At 48.4% G+C, this 16,162-nt stretch overlaps 3 protein-coding genes across 3 annotated transcripts in view; 1 reads left to right on the top strand and 2 right to left on the bottom strand.

Annotated features, from left to right (window-relative positions):
* The window catches only part of ZNF146 (zinc finger protein 146), a 69,338-nt gene extending 60,345 nt beyond the window's left edge, over window positions 1-8,993 (bottom strand). The window contains exon 1 of the mRNA XM_010849063.1: window positions 8,806-8,993. The gene's annotated coding sequence lies outside the window, so the exon portion shown is untranslated. The remainder of the gene's footprint in view (window positions 1-8,805) is intronic.
* Window positions 8,994-9,097: 104 nt separating this feature from the next.
* LOC104995277 (cytochrome c oxidase subunit 7A1, mitochondrial) lies at window positions 9,098-10,721 on the top strand. The gene is made up of 4 exons (XM_010849072.1): window positions 9,098-9,201; window positions 9,897-9,983; window positions 10,118-10,202; window positions 10,583-10,721. Exons 1-4 carry the CDS (start codon window positions 9,187-9,189, stop codon window positions 10,636-10,638), a joined length of 243 nt encoding a protein of 80 aa, XP_010847374.1. The 5' UTR covers window positions 9,098-9,186; the 3' UTR covers window positions 10,639-10,721.
* A 539-nt stretch (window positions 10,722-11,260) lies between these two features.
* CAPNS1 (calpain, small subunit 1) lies at window positions 11,261-16,139 on the bottom strand. Its single transcript, XM_010849057.1, has 9 exons — window positions 16,089-16,139; window positions 15,681-15,770; window positions 15,454-15,511; window positions 15,292-15,356; window positions 13,938-14,006; window positions 13,754-13,832; window positions 13,497-13,613; window positions 11,962-12,020; window positions 11,261-11,770 (listed from the first exon to the last, which is right to left on the bottom strand). The coding sequence occupies exons 1-9, from the start codon at window positions 16,134-16,136 to the stop codon at window positions 11,744-11,746; spliced, it is 612 nt and encodes a 203-aa protein (XP_010847359.1). The 5' UTR covers window positions 16,137-16,139; the 3' UTR covers window positions 11,261-11,743.
* Window positions 16,140-16,162: the final 23 nt, after the last annotated feature.

The following is a 16,162-nucleotide window of genomic DNA, read 5'->3' as shown; positions in this document are numbered from 1 at the left end:
TGCTCTGCCGTCCAGATCACTGTTTCAGGACCAAGGCACTCAGCCCTTCATCTGCTTGAAGCGCTGGCTGGTAATGCCTTGCAGCTGAGTTCTCCCCAGTGCATGCTCTCAGCTAAAGAAAGATTTCTATTTGCAACTACGTCTGGTGATGAATGTTAACTATACTTGTGGTGGTGCTCATTTTGCCGTATATACAAATATCGTCATGTTGTACACCTCAACTAATAGAACATTATATGTCAATTGTATCTAAATTTAAAAGTAAAAAAAAAAAAGACAAAAGGTCAAATAAAGATTGCAATGTTATATCCCCTTTCTAGAGATGCCTTATACATGCACACATCAGAGATACTGTGAGCTTAGTTCCAGGCCACCATGATAAAGTGAATAACACAATAAAGCGAGTCACATCAATTTTTGGTTTCCCAGGGCATATGAAAATTATGTTTACTCTATACCATAGCCTATTAAGAGTACAATAGAATTATATCTTTTAAAAGTACATACCTTATTTTTAAAATCCTTTACTGCTATAAAGTGCTAACCTTCATCTGACAACGCAGGGTTGTCACAGACCTTTAATTAGTAAAAACCACAATATCTGCAAAGCACAATAAAGTGAAGCATAATAAAACAAGGTACGCCTGTATCCAGTTACTGGTTGATGCTAGAGATTCCAGCCCCATTGTCCCAACTTGGAGAACTCTGAGAGGCCATCCAAGCTCACAGCTCCCCTAGGCCTGATGTAGAACACTCGAGGAAGAGGCCCTCCCAGGGCTTGAGATCCAGAGCTTGTTGGAGAGGGCATGGCTATGGCTCACCGAAGGGCGAGAGAATGGTGGTGGTGGATCTTGCTGGAAATGTGCCACTTGGAACTTCTTGGAATGGAAATCCACTCTGGTGTGTCAGGGAAAGCTGTTTGAGGGGAAGTGTCTCACCCGAGGCACTCTGCTATAAAACCACCCAAAGAGGACACTTCCCTGGTGGTGCAGTGGTTAAGATGCCATGCTTCCACTGCAGGCGGTGTGGGTTCAGTCCCTGGTCCAGAACTAAGACCCCACACAGCAGGACTACGGGGGAAAAAACAAAGCTACTGGCCACTAGGTGCTACTTGGCTGCTCTGTACTTTATGCTGTGCAGCGCCCTGGTTCAGGAGAAGCTGAGAACACCGTGGGAACCTGGTGCCAGAAACTGCCCACGCTGCAGGAGCTGGGCATCGGGGAAGCCAAGCGCACTGTAGGAGCCTGGCCACCGAGCACAGCAGAACGAGGACGCAGACCCCCCTTTCCATTCTGCAGTGTCCATCCACTCTACTGATGAAACTTATCATCATGCCAACTGGCAAAGAAAAAGCTTTTTTTAATGACCCTATATTCATTTTCACGAAACAGACAAAAGGGTGAATTTAGAGCTGCTGCTGCTGCTGCTGCTGCTAAGTCACTTCAGTCGTGTCTGACTCTGTGCGACCCCATAGACGGCAGCCCACCAGGCTCCCCCGTCCCTGGGATTCTCCAGGCAAGAACACTGGAGTGGGTTGCCATTTCCTTCTCCAATGCATGAAAGGGAAAAGTGAAAGTGAGTTGCTCAGTCGTGTCCGACTCTTTGCGACCCCATGGTCTGCAGCCTACCAGGCTCCTCCGTCCAATGGGATTTTCCAGGCAAGAGTATTGGAGTGGGGTGCCATTGCCTTCTCCAGAATTTAGAGCTAAAGGGCAATAAATCAGTAATCAACACTGTCTATCTCTTGGACTGATTAGTGTAGCACGCTCTACACCCATGTAAGCCCCTATACAACTGCAAAATGAGAAACTTAGTCGTGTAACAAGATACAACTGTCCTCATTACAAATGAAGAAATTCTCCCCCTTTCCCCTAAGTGAGATGCACAGACCCCAGAAGTCACTGTATGCATTACTGGCTATATTAATTACTCCTCAAGTCACAGTCTGACTGAATACTAGTTTAAGGCTCAATTGTAAAGTAACTTCCAAAAACTTGCGTATAAACTAAAAATGTATCAAGGAAAGAGGAGAAAATAGCACGTACAAATAAATACATACAGTAGGAAAATGGGCGACTGGCCATTCTTCGTGGCTCAGATGGTAAAGAATGCCTCCAATGCAGGAAATCCAGGTTCAATCCCTGGGTCAGGAAGATCCCCTGGAGAAGGGCATGGCAACCTACTCCAGTATTTTTGCCTAGAGAATTCCAAGGACAGAGGAGACTGGTGGGTTATAGTCCATGGGGTCACAAAGAGTAGGACACGACTGAGCAACTAACACACACAGAGGCTAATAAGAGACTTCACTGGGGGCCAGTGGCTAAGACTTGGGGCTCCCAACACAGGGGGCCGGGGTTCAATCCCACAATCCGCAACTAAAGAGCTCACCTGCCATAACAAACAGCCAGCACAGTCAAGCAAGTACATGTTTTTTTTAAATAGGCAAATGGGAAGTATGGAAAGCCACTACAATTTTCATTTTTGTAACCGGTCACAAGGCCATAATTGATAGCTTCCTTCTTCCTCAGCCCATTCTGTATTTCCACCACCCTCAGCCAGAACCTCATCTGCTCCAGGTTCTTTACCTGGTGGGGTGATCTGTTTTGATTGTCTCCTACTCACCCCACTGCTAAAGGAGGGTTCCTTTACCTTAACCTTATTTGTACTTACCTGCATTTGGTGTGACAGAGTATCAGTGAAACAACTTAGGACTTGGCACTTTCACTGCTGAGGGCCCAGGTTCAATCCCTGGTTGGGGAACAAAGATCCCACAAGCCATACAGCTCAGCCAAGAAAAAAAAAAAAACAAACTTCTATTTTGGGATATAGTGTATATAATTTTTCCATAATAAATCAACAGATAAGTTAGAACTCTACATCTCAATAATAAGGGCATATATCTCATCAAACCAAACCTACACTGCTGTGAAATACTAAGAAGCAATTCTTTTTAGGCCATCAAGTCTGGCATAGATTTGATATAGTCTATTTCCTTAGAATACTGATACTGCAAACTTCACAATACTTTTTATTTATGTGACATATCAAGATAATTTTATGAGGAAATTCCCTGGCAGTCCAGTGGTTAGGACTCCATGCTATCACCAAGGGTTTGGGCTCAATCCCTAGTTAGAGAACTAAGATCCTGCAAGCTATGCGTACTGCCAAAGGGAAAAAAAAAAACACAAAAAGATAATTTTATGACACTTTAGTTTTACTTAAATTCAACTCTATACTCACAGGATTGAACATACCACCAGGATTATAAAAAGGCATTATTAATCAGTACACATGAAACTGAAAATTTTGTAAAGGAATTACAAGTGATGGAGCTATAAGTATGACCAGAAAAGATAGTGGAGCTATTAAACTATTGGGAGAATTACAGGAATAATTCTTTATATGACAAAACTTTGGCACCCAAAGAGATTCTTCTGAATCTTATTAAATGCATTGTTTTCAAATGCAGTAAGAATTGTTAAAATGAATCTCATCAAAGAGCTGAATTAATGAAATATTTTGTTCAAACACTGGAGCTATTATACTGAAATGTGTTGATTGGTTGGGATCAAGGTGAAGTTTTGCACGTTGTCAGTCTTCTGGTTTCAACTGTTCTGGGGTCTATGTGCTTGAGGCCAGCAGTTTTCAGCTGGTGGGGGTCTGGTTCCTTACAGGAACAACTTAAGAAGGTGTGCCAGACCTTCATATCTTCAGGGAACTGGGTGTTGTGATTCTGCTATGTGACTGGTTTATAGTCTAAACTGTTACTGGCTTCCCAGTCCAACAGCTATTTCTTGTTTCTACATCTTCACATTTTCTAATCATTAACTCTTGAGCAAGCCTTTTGGGACTCTGGGGAGGACTAGGAGACTAAAGCAAAAGCCTTTTACTTCAAAAATCAGGGACACAGGGGCCTGTATACAGTTTCAAGCTCCATATTACCCCTAAAAAATGAACATTAATTCCTTCATATAATAAAGTTTTCAGTCAGTGTTCACATTTCCCCGTTTGGTCATATTATTTTTATATTTTTTCTTTGTTGAAAATATATACATATTGCTTGTTCAAATCAGGATCAATAAATATCACTGAATAACTGCTGATTTCAGGAATTATCCTTTTATGCCTGAGGAAGGCCGAGTATATTTTTGTACTTTTGTTGTTGTATTTGAGGGGTTATTTTTGTTTTGTTTTGTTTTGTTTTTTACATGTATAACATTTCCTTGGAAGGACACATAATAACACAGAATGGTTCCCTTGGAGAGGATCACAGAGAGTGATCAGAAGGAAGATTTTTCTTCCTATGCACACTTATGAATTTTAAACCATATTGAACTCATGATCTACTCAACAACTGGGGAGTTAAAAGTAAATCTTTTCTAAAGACAAGTCCTAAAACATCTTCAAAAAGGATTAGAATGTGGAAAGTAGAGGTGGGAGGGGCTGTTTTCCAGACCTGCCACAAGATGGCAGCAGCGTGACACCAAAGCTTGGTTCTGGACTCTAGAAGGCTGCCTGGCGGCCATCAGTCTCCCTCCCCATTCAGGACAGGCAAATGCTGGTAGGTTCCTGCCCACCACTATCCTGAGCTGTGAAGCTGTAGCTGAGCTAAATCCCCATATTTCTGACCCACAGAGGCTGTGAAATGTTTACTGTTATGTTACGCTTCCACATTTTGAGGTGATTTGTTTCTTGGCAGTTAGATACTAGACTTCACATTATTCCACCAAAAATATTTGAGTATGTATTTCTAAATTGTAGAGACTCACTTGGAGAAGGCAATGGCACCCCACTCCAGTAGTCTTGCCTGGAAAATCCCATGGACGGAGAAGCCTGGAAGGCTGCAGTCCATGGGGTCACTAAGAGTCGGACACGACTGAGCGACTTCACTTTCACTTTTCACTTGCATGCATTGGAGAAGGAAATGGCAACCCACTCCAGTGTTCTTGCCTGGAGAATCCCAGGGACAGTGGAGCCTGATGGGCTGCCATCTATGGGGTCGCACAGAGTCGGACACAACTGAAGCGACTTAGCAGCAGCAGCAGAGACTCACTCTTAAAAAAAAAACACAACCACAATAGAAATAAAAGTTTAAATTATTTACTATATCCAAGCAGTCTAGTTAATGACACATGAAGTACAGAAGTAGAAGTGAAGTCACTCAGTCGTGTCCGACTCTTTGCGACCCCATGGACTGTAGCCTACAACGCTCCTCCGTCCATGGGATTATCCAGGCAAGAGTACTGGAGTGGGTTGCCATTTCCTTCTCTAGAGGATCTTCCCAACCCAGGGATCGAACCTGGGTCTCTGTAGGCAGATGCTTTACCATCTGAGCCACCAGGTAAGTCCATGACACATGAAGTATTTGAATTAAAAATATTAATGTCTGCAATCTATTTTAAAATAGATCAAAAAAATATATGGATGAATAGAGGTATAGATGACTAGTTATATGATAAGGCAAATGTAGCAAAGTGTTTATTATAGAATCTAGGTGGTGGGTATATGAGTGTTTACTAGAAGATTCCTTTACCCTTTCTGTATCTTTGAAATTTTTCATAAAATGTTGAGGGCAAAGTCAATCATTGGGACTTCCCTGGTGGCTCAGTGGTAAAGAATCTGCCCACCAATGCAGGAGAGTCGGGTTCGATCCCTGATCCAGGAAGATCCCGCATGCCAAGGAGCAACTCACTCTGTTGGCCGTAAGTGTTGAGCCTGTGCTCTAGAGCCGGGAACCGCAACTACTGAGCCCACATGCTGCAGCTACTGAAGCTCAGTGCCCTCGAACCTGTGGTCCGCAACAAGGGAAGCCGCTGAAATAAGAAGCCTGCAACCGGAGAAAACTCTCGCAGCAACAAAGACCCAGGAGAGCCAAAAATAAACACATTAAAAAAAATTTTTTTTAAGTCAATCATTGTTTAAATTTCCAATTGTCTCAAAAATGTTGCAGTTTTTTTTGTTTGCCCATATCAAGATCCAAATAATATCCACAGAGTGAGATTGGCAAATATATAAGTTCTGTGTTCTTGAAATCACAGAATTTTGGTGCCTTTTTGTTATATCAATAAGCGTTCATGCTAACCCAGGGCAACAGAGTTTACATCCCCCAGCTGGCTCTTGATCCTGAAGTTGAACTCTTTAGTCTTGCAAGCTGATGAACCCATTCCTAAAGGAGACCTGAGTGATGGCGGCAGCAGCTTCTTTTTTCTTTTTAATATTTATTTTTAGTTATTTATTTGGCTGCACCAGCTCTTAGTTGCAGTATACAGATCTTCCTTGGAGCATGCAGGTCTTGTTTTTTTTTAGTTGCAGCATGCAGAATTTTTATTTATTGCATGCAGAAATTTTATTTATTGCATGCAGAAATTTTAGTTGTATCATGTAGGATCTAGTTCCCAACCAGGGATCGAACGCAGGTCCCCTGCATTGGGAGTGAGGAGTCTTAGCCACTGGACCACCAGAGGAGTCCCAGCAGCAGTTTGTGACTAGGGCTTCCTGACCAAGGTCAGTGCTACAGAGTGTGTTCTGGACTCTGTCCCTGTAGGGGCAGCTTCAGAGAACAGCCTTCTTAGTTCAGTTTTTACATGTCCTGAGTGTCAGTCCTATAGGACTAGCTTAAAAGTGAGGCATGTGTCTAGTGCAGCTACACAGAGCCCCACCCTCAGAAGTGGGGAGTCTAATCCTCTGCAGTTGCCATCATGTAATTAATTCCTTTTTATTTTTTATGAACTGCTGCTCATGCAACACACATCTTTGTGATTTATTTATTTATTTATATGCTGTGCTGGGTCTTCTTTATGGCGCCCGGACTTTCTCTAGTTGTGGTAAGTGGAGGCTACTCCTCATTGTGAAGCATGGGCTCTAGGTGCACGGGCTTCAGAAGTTGTGGTACATGGGCTTAGTTGCTCCGCAGCATGTGGAATCTTCCCTGACCAGGGATCGAACCATATCGCCTGCTTTGGCAGGCAGATTCTTAACCACTAGACCACCAGGGAAGCGCGCCACCTTGTAATTCTTCGTGTTATCTTTGAATTTGTGTTTTGTGTTTTATAAGTGAAGTCTGCTGGGACAATGGAGCAGGCATCGGGAACTTAGAGCCTGATCTGTGTGCATTCTCTCTTCCCACCACTCTGTCTCCCTGAGACAGGCAGGCAGTTCTGCCTCCTGAGGGCCTGGGCTTCAGGAAGGTCAAGGCCCACTACACACATCCCATGGCCTCTGAGGGCAGGGCAGAGTGGCAGCTACTCCCTCCTCAATTGGCAGTCCGTGGCATGTTCAGCAGGTGACCAGCAGGGGCGAGTGTCCTGTCCACCATTGATCCCAGCTCCTATGTCTTCTTGGAAGAGAGGCTGCATCCCCCTGTAGGGAGCAAGCCTGTGAGGAGAGATGCCTTGTTTGACTTCACCTCAGGCCAAGGCATCAGTTGGTCCAGTGGTTGGTGGGGAGAGAAGGAGAACCTGGCAGCCAGCAGCCATGTGTACAGATACACAAAGTTGCAGGGCAGGTCAGCCAGGTGACTCTGAGAGCTTGGACTCACCCCAGGGTATCCCTTGCTCCAGGGAGCATGACAATGAATAGCACATTAAAAGCACCATGACAAGTTAAGAACAATAATGGAAGAAAGGAAAATGCTTTATATCTTAGTATTTTTATTTTTTTAATATCTATTTATTTGGCTGTGCCAGGTCTTAGTTGCAACATGTGGGATCTAGTTCCCTGACCAGGGACCGAACCCATGCTCCCTGCACTGGGAGCGCAGAGCCCCAGCCGCTAGACCACCAGGCAAGTCCCAATATCTTATTATTTTTAACAGCGTTTTTTTTTTTCCTTCCTGCTGTTCGCTGTTTGAACGAGGGGGTCCCACATTTTCATTTTGCACAGGGCCCCATACATAAGTTCACAGTCCTGCTTAGAGGGCACTCCTTCAGCCTTTCCAACCTTTCTGGTATCCCAACCCAGAGCTTTCACTTTCACGCATTGGAGAAGGAAATGGCAACCCACTCCAGTGTTCTTGCCTTGAGAATCCCAGGGATGGGGGAGCCTGGTGGGCTGCCGTTTATGGGGTCACACAGAGTTGGACACGACTGAAGTGACTTAGCAGCAGCAGCAACCCAGAGCAATTTCTGTTTTCTTCCCTGAATACTGATCCTACACAGCTGCAGATAACAGGGGACAGCTGGGGGAATGAGCCCATGTGTGGCCACTTCCTGGATGACTGGAAATATCTAAATGAGTAGAATCTAGGAGGAGCCCTGAAGTCCTACTTGGTTAAGTAGGTGGGAGTGACCAAGTTACAGAACATTTGGCTTATATTGTATATCCTTTGACAAATATTTATCAAATCCACCCATTTGTCAGGTGCTGAGGATGCAGTGGAGTCTAAAGTCAACAAACAGAGCAAGTACACTGTTTTCCAGGGTGAAGAACTGAGTGAGGAGGTGGGGATAAGATGAAGAAGCAAAGACGGTTGCTATGCAGCGCAGTCATTCTGTGCGCATGTTTAACTTAAGCAGTCGGCTACATGGGTTCACAATAAACAAAGATAATGACAAATAATTATTTAAACAAGCAAATTATCCTGCCTTTCATTCCACTTAATAAGCAGCGTATGCTCCCTCCTGTATGAGAAATGGGCGTAATCTACTTCTTTGGGTCTCGTATCTCATCTGGATGTGGTGTGAGTTGAGTGTACTTTCCATACAACGTAGTCCCTGAACCCAAAAACGAACACTGACATTTAGCCAAAGCCACAGCCATCTGTTACAACGTGGGAGGAAAATGGTATAACGAAAGATGGTGTCTTACCTTCCTTTAGTTGCTCTCAACATCAACCGGATAGGGAGCGATCCGAGGAACCCAACGGAGGAACTGCACTTGCCCTAGCCGGATACCTCCGCAGAAACAACCCAAAAATGTATTCTCTGGGACCGCTTTCCTCTCCGCGTGGACCAACAGAATTCTGAGATGAGTAACAGATGGGTGCTCCAACCATTCGGCACTAGGATGCGGGGATGGGGTTGCAGCGTCTTCCCCGCCCACCTATTGGACGAATCGGAAAGCGTCCTCCGGAGCCACGGTGTCCTGGGGCGCGCGGGGGGCGTGGCCTGGGACTCCCCCAGAGGGGAGGGCGCCGTCTGTCCTTGGGCAGAGAGGGGAGGTGACTCCGGCCGAAGACGAGGACACAGGATGAGGGCCCTGCGGGTGAGGGCCCCCCAAGGGTCGGGTTGCGGCCCCCAACTCGGAAACTCTCAGAAACTCTCACCCCTATCTGAGACTGTCCCCCAATTCCGGGATCTGGGGACTTGGAACGTGAGCCCTCTTCAGGGCTCGGGACTCCCTCCTAATAAGCCTGGGGCCCCTCTCCCTAGCTCCCAACCCAAAATCTTTTGAGACAGCCGGGGACCCGTTAACTTGACCGAAAGCGCAGAGTTTGAACTTCTTCCCTTCATCCAGGGCTCCCTTAGCATTCCTTCCCCTCTCCCTAACTTCTTAGGCTGCCGGGAAATTCCCTAAGCACCCCGATCCAGCCCTGCCCTTCCCGCGACCTGAGCTCCTCCCATTAACCCTGGGAACCGAAAAGAAAAAAAAAAAAACAAAACCTCTCGGGACTGGGACCCGCGGAACGTGAGCCTTCCTTCTGGGTCCGATCCTCTAGACGGTCCGATAACCTTCAAGCCAGACCCTCTAGGCACGAGTCCCGTTCATCTAGGCCTTTCCTGCCAGGACACCCTCCCCTACTCGCGCGGTCAGTTCGCATCTTGCCTTTGAGACGCTCCCAAGGGACAGAAGTGTCCCCAAGTTAGAGCCTGGGAAAGTCCGACACCCTCCCCCCAAAGGGACTTCCTCCGGGACGCCCCTCCAGACTCCCCCAGTGTCCATCCATCCCCTCTGCACAGGTCTCCCAAGCGCTGGTCCGCTCCTTTAGCTCAACCGCCCGGAACCGCTTCGAGAACCGAGTAGCTGAGAAACAGAAACTCTTCCAGGTGGGCGGAGCGAGGGAGGAGCGGGGGAGGAGCCTGGGCCGCCCGCTTGGTCCCGAAGAGAAGTTGGGGGTGGCAGGAACTTAAGGTCTGCGATGCTGACAACGCCTTTCTCATCGTGTGCCCCCAACTTCCAGGAGGACAATGGCCTCCCGGTGCACTTGAAGGGCGGTGCAACAGACAACATCCTGTATCGAGTGACGATGACTCTGTGTCTGGGGGGTGAGTTGCAGGGCCAGGCTCGGCCTGAACTGCGGGAAGAGGCGGCGGGGCTAGAGATGGAGAGGGGAAGGGGCGGGTTCTGGCGCTAGGGTTTCACCAGAGAATTGGATTCTGAGCTTGTGTGGGACCCTATGGGAGCCTGGGCTGACAAATACGGAGGGAGCAACCCAGGGCTTGGGCTCCTGTCCCAGGAAGGTGGCTGGGCTAGTGATGCATCTGGGGAGAAAGCCTGAAGCCTGGTCTGTATCAAGGTCCAGCATTTCCCCAGCTGAAGGGCAGTTTGGGAAGGGACTCGAGCCTGCAGCACGGGGTCAGAAGCAAGATGGGGCTCAGGGAGGGAACTGGGGCCTCATTCAGTATCCCTCACACTCCCTCCCTAGGCACTCTCTACAGCCTGTACTGCCTTGGCTGGGCCTCCTTCCCTCACAAGAAGTGAAACCAAGAAGTCTGCAGGACCCGAACAGGCATCAATAAATGTGCTGGTTTCCTGGGGAACACAGCCCAGCTCCATGCTCCCTATTTGTGCCTCCTAGCCCATCCTTCCACCAGCAAGTCATCTCTGCCCTGTGGACAACCCTGGGACCCTCCTACTAGACCAGGGTTATCCCTAGATGTCACTGCCTCTCAGCCCTCCCAGAAGCCCCAAACAGCATCCCTGGGCTGTCCCCTCAGGGTCTGGGGACCTGCTTTGTATCCTGGGATGGCAGCCCCTCTCCCTGCAGAGGCCCGGGGGTGGGGAGGAAGATCCTGAGCACAGTGTGGGACACCAGATAGGTAGAAGCAAGTGAAGACAGACTCATTCAAGCACAGAAGCTGAGAGGGGCAAACAGGGCCCTGGGGGGCACAGCCAGGGGGACACTGAGACCTCCCACAGATGGTCCAGACTTCTAGTCTTGGTTTCCATGGGATCTGAGCGCGATCTCAGCAAGAATAAGGCTACAGCTCAATTGGGATCCAGAATGAGAAAAAAGACTGGGACTAGGAGACACATACAGACAGGCTTCCTCTGCCTCAAACAGAGGCAGAGCCATCCCCCAACTCAGAACAGGAGGCAGATCTCGGAGAGAGCAGCAACTAGGGTGCATTTATTTCCTCCTGGGCCTGGCAGCCTGGGAGCAGAATACAGACAAAGGCACTGGGGCATGTGGCCCTGTTTTGGCCTGGAGTTCAGGTGCCCGGGTGGTAACTGAATGGGTGTGCCTGGGTATGAAGGGACTGGAGTGATCCTCCCAGAACTAAGAGAAGGGCCCTTGGGGTGTGGAAGCCACACAAATGTTGGGCTTGGCACAGGTGCAAGAGAAGGGTTATGGAGTAGACGAGATGGGTGTGCTGGGTGGGGGTGACTCGAGGGGCAAGGCGTGTTGAAGCATGTTGGGCCCTGGCTGTTGACAGAATCCAGGTGTCAAGGGCTGAGAAGACAGAAAGGGGTCAGCAGGACCCACGAAGATGTGACTGCAGACAGAATCAGCCCTGGGGGAGACCGAAGAGTCCAAGGTGACTCCTACAGCAAGGTGATGAGGGGGCAGGCCTGGGGCTCCCGTTCAGGAGTACATGGTCAGCTGCAGCCACTGGGGAAAGGAAGGGACAGACAGTGAGGAGCAGGGAACCCAGGAATACCAGCAGCCCTTCTCTGCTCTCACCCAGGGGTCTTTGGGAAAATGGGAGGGAGGGAGCCCTAGCTCCAAGCTGGTACATGGGGCTGAGGGGAGGGGCCCCCTGCTAGGATCCCACATCCCAGGGTGGAGATGGGGGCTCTTACCTCCTGGATGTTCACCTGGATTTGTCCAGTGCCATCTTTGTCGAGAGATTTGAAGGCACCTGGGGAAAGGAAGGGTTGGTAGGACTGGCTTTTAGGAGTAAAATATACTAATATATGATAATACTCACAGCTAGTAGTCTGTCTGCTCTGGCAAGCACCTGTATAAAGTGCTTTCCATGTATGAATTCATTTAATCCGATTTTAGGAGATAAGTGTCATTTTAAAATAAGGCACAGAAAGGTGAAGTGATGTGCCTGTGTTACATAGAGAAAAAGGAAACTGGGATTGGAACCCAGACTGCTACTCATCTCAATAATGGCCTCCATATCTTGACCTTCACGCCCCTCATCACCCTCTGCCCAAGCCCCAGCCCCCTACCAACCTCTAAGCTCCACACCCTCCAGTTCCAGCTAAAACAAGCTACTGGAAGGAGGCTCTGCATTTCCTGCTCCTACAGTCTGTGTGGTCCCCACTCCTGCCCTGAAACTCATCTCCATGTTCCCCACTCACAGCCAAACCTGTATGTAAACAGGTGCCCACAGAGCCTGTGTGGCTCTCTCTCACTCACGGCTCAGTTACCACCCACAGGGATCCACACATGTGGTACCCTGGACACTCCACTCGCAGCTGGCCCTCTTCCTGGTAAATCCCAGGCCATTTCTTGACCCTCTCATATATGGCTTTTAGCATCATCTGCCCTGTTGTCCTCTCCCACCTTCCCTTCATGTCCCCAACATACCTGCCCCTTTTCTTCCCTGCATGCTCTTAATATACTGTCCGCCCTGGGCTCTTGGCATGCCAGGAGATCTTCCTAAAGGAAACCTGAGACCCTGTTCTTCCCCTGCCTAGACCCTATTCACTGTCCCCATTAGTGTCTGATGGGGACACCTCCAAACTTGGCATTCACAGCCCTGCATGGCCTGACCATCCCACTGCTCCTGCCCCCTCTCTCAGACAAATGTGAGTTCAAATTCTAGCTTTGCAACTTCTAGCTAAGTGGCTGTGAGCAAGAAATTCGCCTCCTTGAACCCTAGGTTCCTCCTCCATGAAATACTCTAACCCAAATCACCAAGATCACCATTTCCTCTTTCCTTTCTAGGCCTTCACACAGGCTGTTCCCAATGCAACACTGCTCCCCACTCGCTTGCTGGGGTCACTTCTTACCCATCAGGTCTCAATTCACACATGCCCTCCCTCCTCCAGGAATGCCTCCTTGATCACTTAAGCTACATCAGCTGCCAAGTTTGAAGAGCTCCCAGTCACAAGTCTAAACCTGATCTACCCTGATCTTCCCCTCACAGCCCCCATCACTCTGCAAAGGCTTCCCCGATCCCAGACTTAACCATCCCGAGCGGTCACTGTCTGGTAATTTGCCTCTCCTGTGGACTGTGAGCAACATCAGGGCAGGAACATGGGCTGTTTCAGTCACTGCTGTGCCCCTAACACTGCCCACCTCAGTGTCAGGCTCAAAGGAGGCTTGGCTCAAGGAGGCTGGACAAATCCCCACCTGGGAAGAGAGCTAGGGTGTCACTTACGGAACATGGCATCCAGTCTGACCAGGCAGCTGATGAAATTGTCAAAATCCATGTTCCCTCCCTCATCTGAGTAGCGTCGGATGATCATGTTGTAGAGATGTTCATTCAGGCGGAATCCTGAGAATGATTTAGTTACTAGGTGTGGGGGCCACATAGCCAAACCCTCTCCCAGCCCCAGGATTCAGGCTCAGACCAGAGCAGTGGGGGCTGCCTCACCAGTCCCACCCCCAGTCCCACCACGTTCCTGCCAGCCACACCTGCTGCCTCAAAGGCCCCTGGGAGTTCACTGCTGCCAATGGTCCCTGAACGGTCAACATCAAACTGTTTGTATACGGCCTGTGGGGACAAGGAGGTCAGGATTCAGCTGGGCCTCATGGGGCGTGGCATTTCCAAGGCTTGGGGCGCTGTCTTTGTGCCAGGCGTTTCAGAGGCTGAACACACCTGCCACTTTTTGATGTTGTTCCACAAGTACTTGAATTCTTCGAAGCCCAGTTTGCCAGTCGTGTCACTCTGGTGGGAGGGTGTTAAGAATAGCCATACCCAGAAGTGTGGACAGTGTACACGATGATGGTAAGGGCCAAGCAGGGGAGCCTGGGCTAGAAGCCCAGCTCCCATCCCACCCTCGTGCCGCCACCTTGCGTGCGGCTTCACTGTTCGTCTTGCCCATACGTACTTTAGTTTGTATTTCTAAATGATAAAGACTCCCTCTACACATAATCACATGAAATCCTCATTTATAACGTTCTTTGATAGTAATTCAAACTTATAAATGTTAGGACATGTAAAACACCAGGGTACCTTAGAACTCTAGGGAAATGAGGTGATAAGAGTAAATACCTGTGCATTTGTGATAAAAAGTGAATGAGATATTGGTATAAAGCCCTCACTCAAGGGCTGGCACTTGATAAATTCTTAGTAAATAGCAACAATGGCCAAGACTTATCACATGACTTCAGATACTGCTAAACTTCTCAGGAACATCACTTGTCTCACTAAGTCCTCAAGATACCAGCCCCATCAGTATTGTATCTGGGTGACAGAGAAACAGCTTCAGAGCTGAAAAATCTACCCGGGTGAGATCATAGTAACAGTTAGTGTGTGCAGACCACTTACTCTGTGCTACCCATTGTGCTAAGCCTTTTGCATGAAACGCCAATTTGGTATCACCATTCTCACTCACCCAATTTTATCGAGAGGGAAACCGAGGCACAGAGAGGTTCGATAACCTTGCTAGGGGGCTGAGCTGCATTTGTTTCACCCTAGACAACACATGTATGTCATCACATGACATGCATATGTGTGTGTCTATAATGCTTTGTGCAGTATGTGCCTGTGTCCAAAATCAGTGAATGATGTGTGTTCCCATGCACACGCCTCTACATATCTTCATGTATGTGTGTGTGTGCGTGTGGGCAAACCTATGGCAGTTACAAGGTGGGGCTATAAGGTTATAAGGTCAGTTGAATGATTGCCTCTCTAGGTCCTGGTTTCTTCATCTGTAAAATGGAATATAATAATCATACCTGTCTAACAAGGTGGCTGTCAAGTAAATATAAGTAAAGTGCCAGTTATGACAGCTGATGTTATTATGTATTGCCACATGTCCATAGGTGGGTGTGTGTTCTAATGTACTCATGTCCACATCTGTGGGTATGAAAGCTACACCCGGACTGCCCCAGCCACTCTTGCAGAAAATCCCTTCTTGGGAATTCCCTGGCAATCCAGTGGTTAGGATTCGTAGCCAAAGAAAATTCCCTCATCCCCAAGTTCTCCACCAGACTACCCTCAAGGATACATCCATTACAGCCACCATGCTGCGACATGTGTCAATGCCAAAGCCATCAGTCTTCAGATCAGGATCTGTGGGATACAGGTCGAAGGTCAGAGGCCAGAGATCACAACTACCCCAGCCACCATGCCTCCAAACCTGCCCTGTCTGCTGCCCCCAGTCACTCACGTCGGGTCACCACTTTGTTGAGAATGTTCATGAGTTCTGTGGCGCTGACCTCCATGTCCTGGGGGGAGAAGTTAGGAATGGGTCAGGGGTGACTGAAAGGGGTCTGAGGGTGTGATGAAGGAGGATGGGAACTTTGGGATTGCCATGGTGGAGTGTACATGTAAAGGGCAGCCCAAGGGAAGGCATGGAAGGGTTAAGAACGGGTCTAGGGTCCCCTGTTTACTTACATCTCCAGCCAGCTGGGCAAAAAGCCTCCGGAACTGCCGGACCTCCTCACTCTCATTGGCCTCAATGTTGGAGTAATGTGTGCGAGGGGGCTGCAGAGGGAGGAGATTTCAGAGCAGGTAGGGGGAAGGGTGCCCTGACCGGGACAGCAGTAGGTTGGGAAAGTCTGAGTGGGCTGAGTGGTGAGTGATCAATGAATGCGAGGTGGGCAATGAATAGGAATGGATATAGCTAAGTCCGCAAAGAGTTGGATATGACTTAGCGACTGGAAAATAATAGCTAAGTTTGAGGATGTTACAAGGGAGAGATTAAGTGAGATAAATTTCATAAGGAAAGGGATGGGGCTTCTTCAAAGGGACAAGGAGGGATGTTGGAAAAGGCCTCAGAATGAGAAAACATGTGGGGCTTACCAGGGGCTCTGGGTTGTACTGCGCAGCCGCCTCACTGAAGGAAAACATGGGTCGGCGAGGGGGGGGGGGGGGGG

The sequence above is a fragment of the Bison bison genome, unplaced genomic scaffold, assembly GCF_000754665.1.
Source record: "Bison bison bison isolate TAMUID 2011002044 unplaced genomic scaffold, Bison_UMD1.0 scf7180017864280, whole genome shotgun sequence".
Taxonomy (NCBI): domain Eukaryota; kingdom Metazoa; phylum Chordata; class Mammalia; order Artiodactyla; family Bovidae; genus Bison; species Bison bison.
The sequence above is the reverse complement of the archived record's forward strand: the minus strand, read 5'-3'. Positions and strand labels throughout refer to the sequence as shown.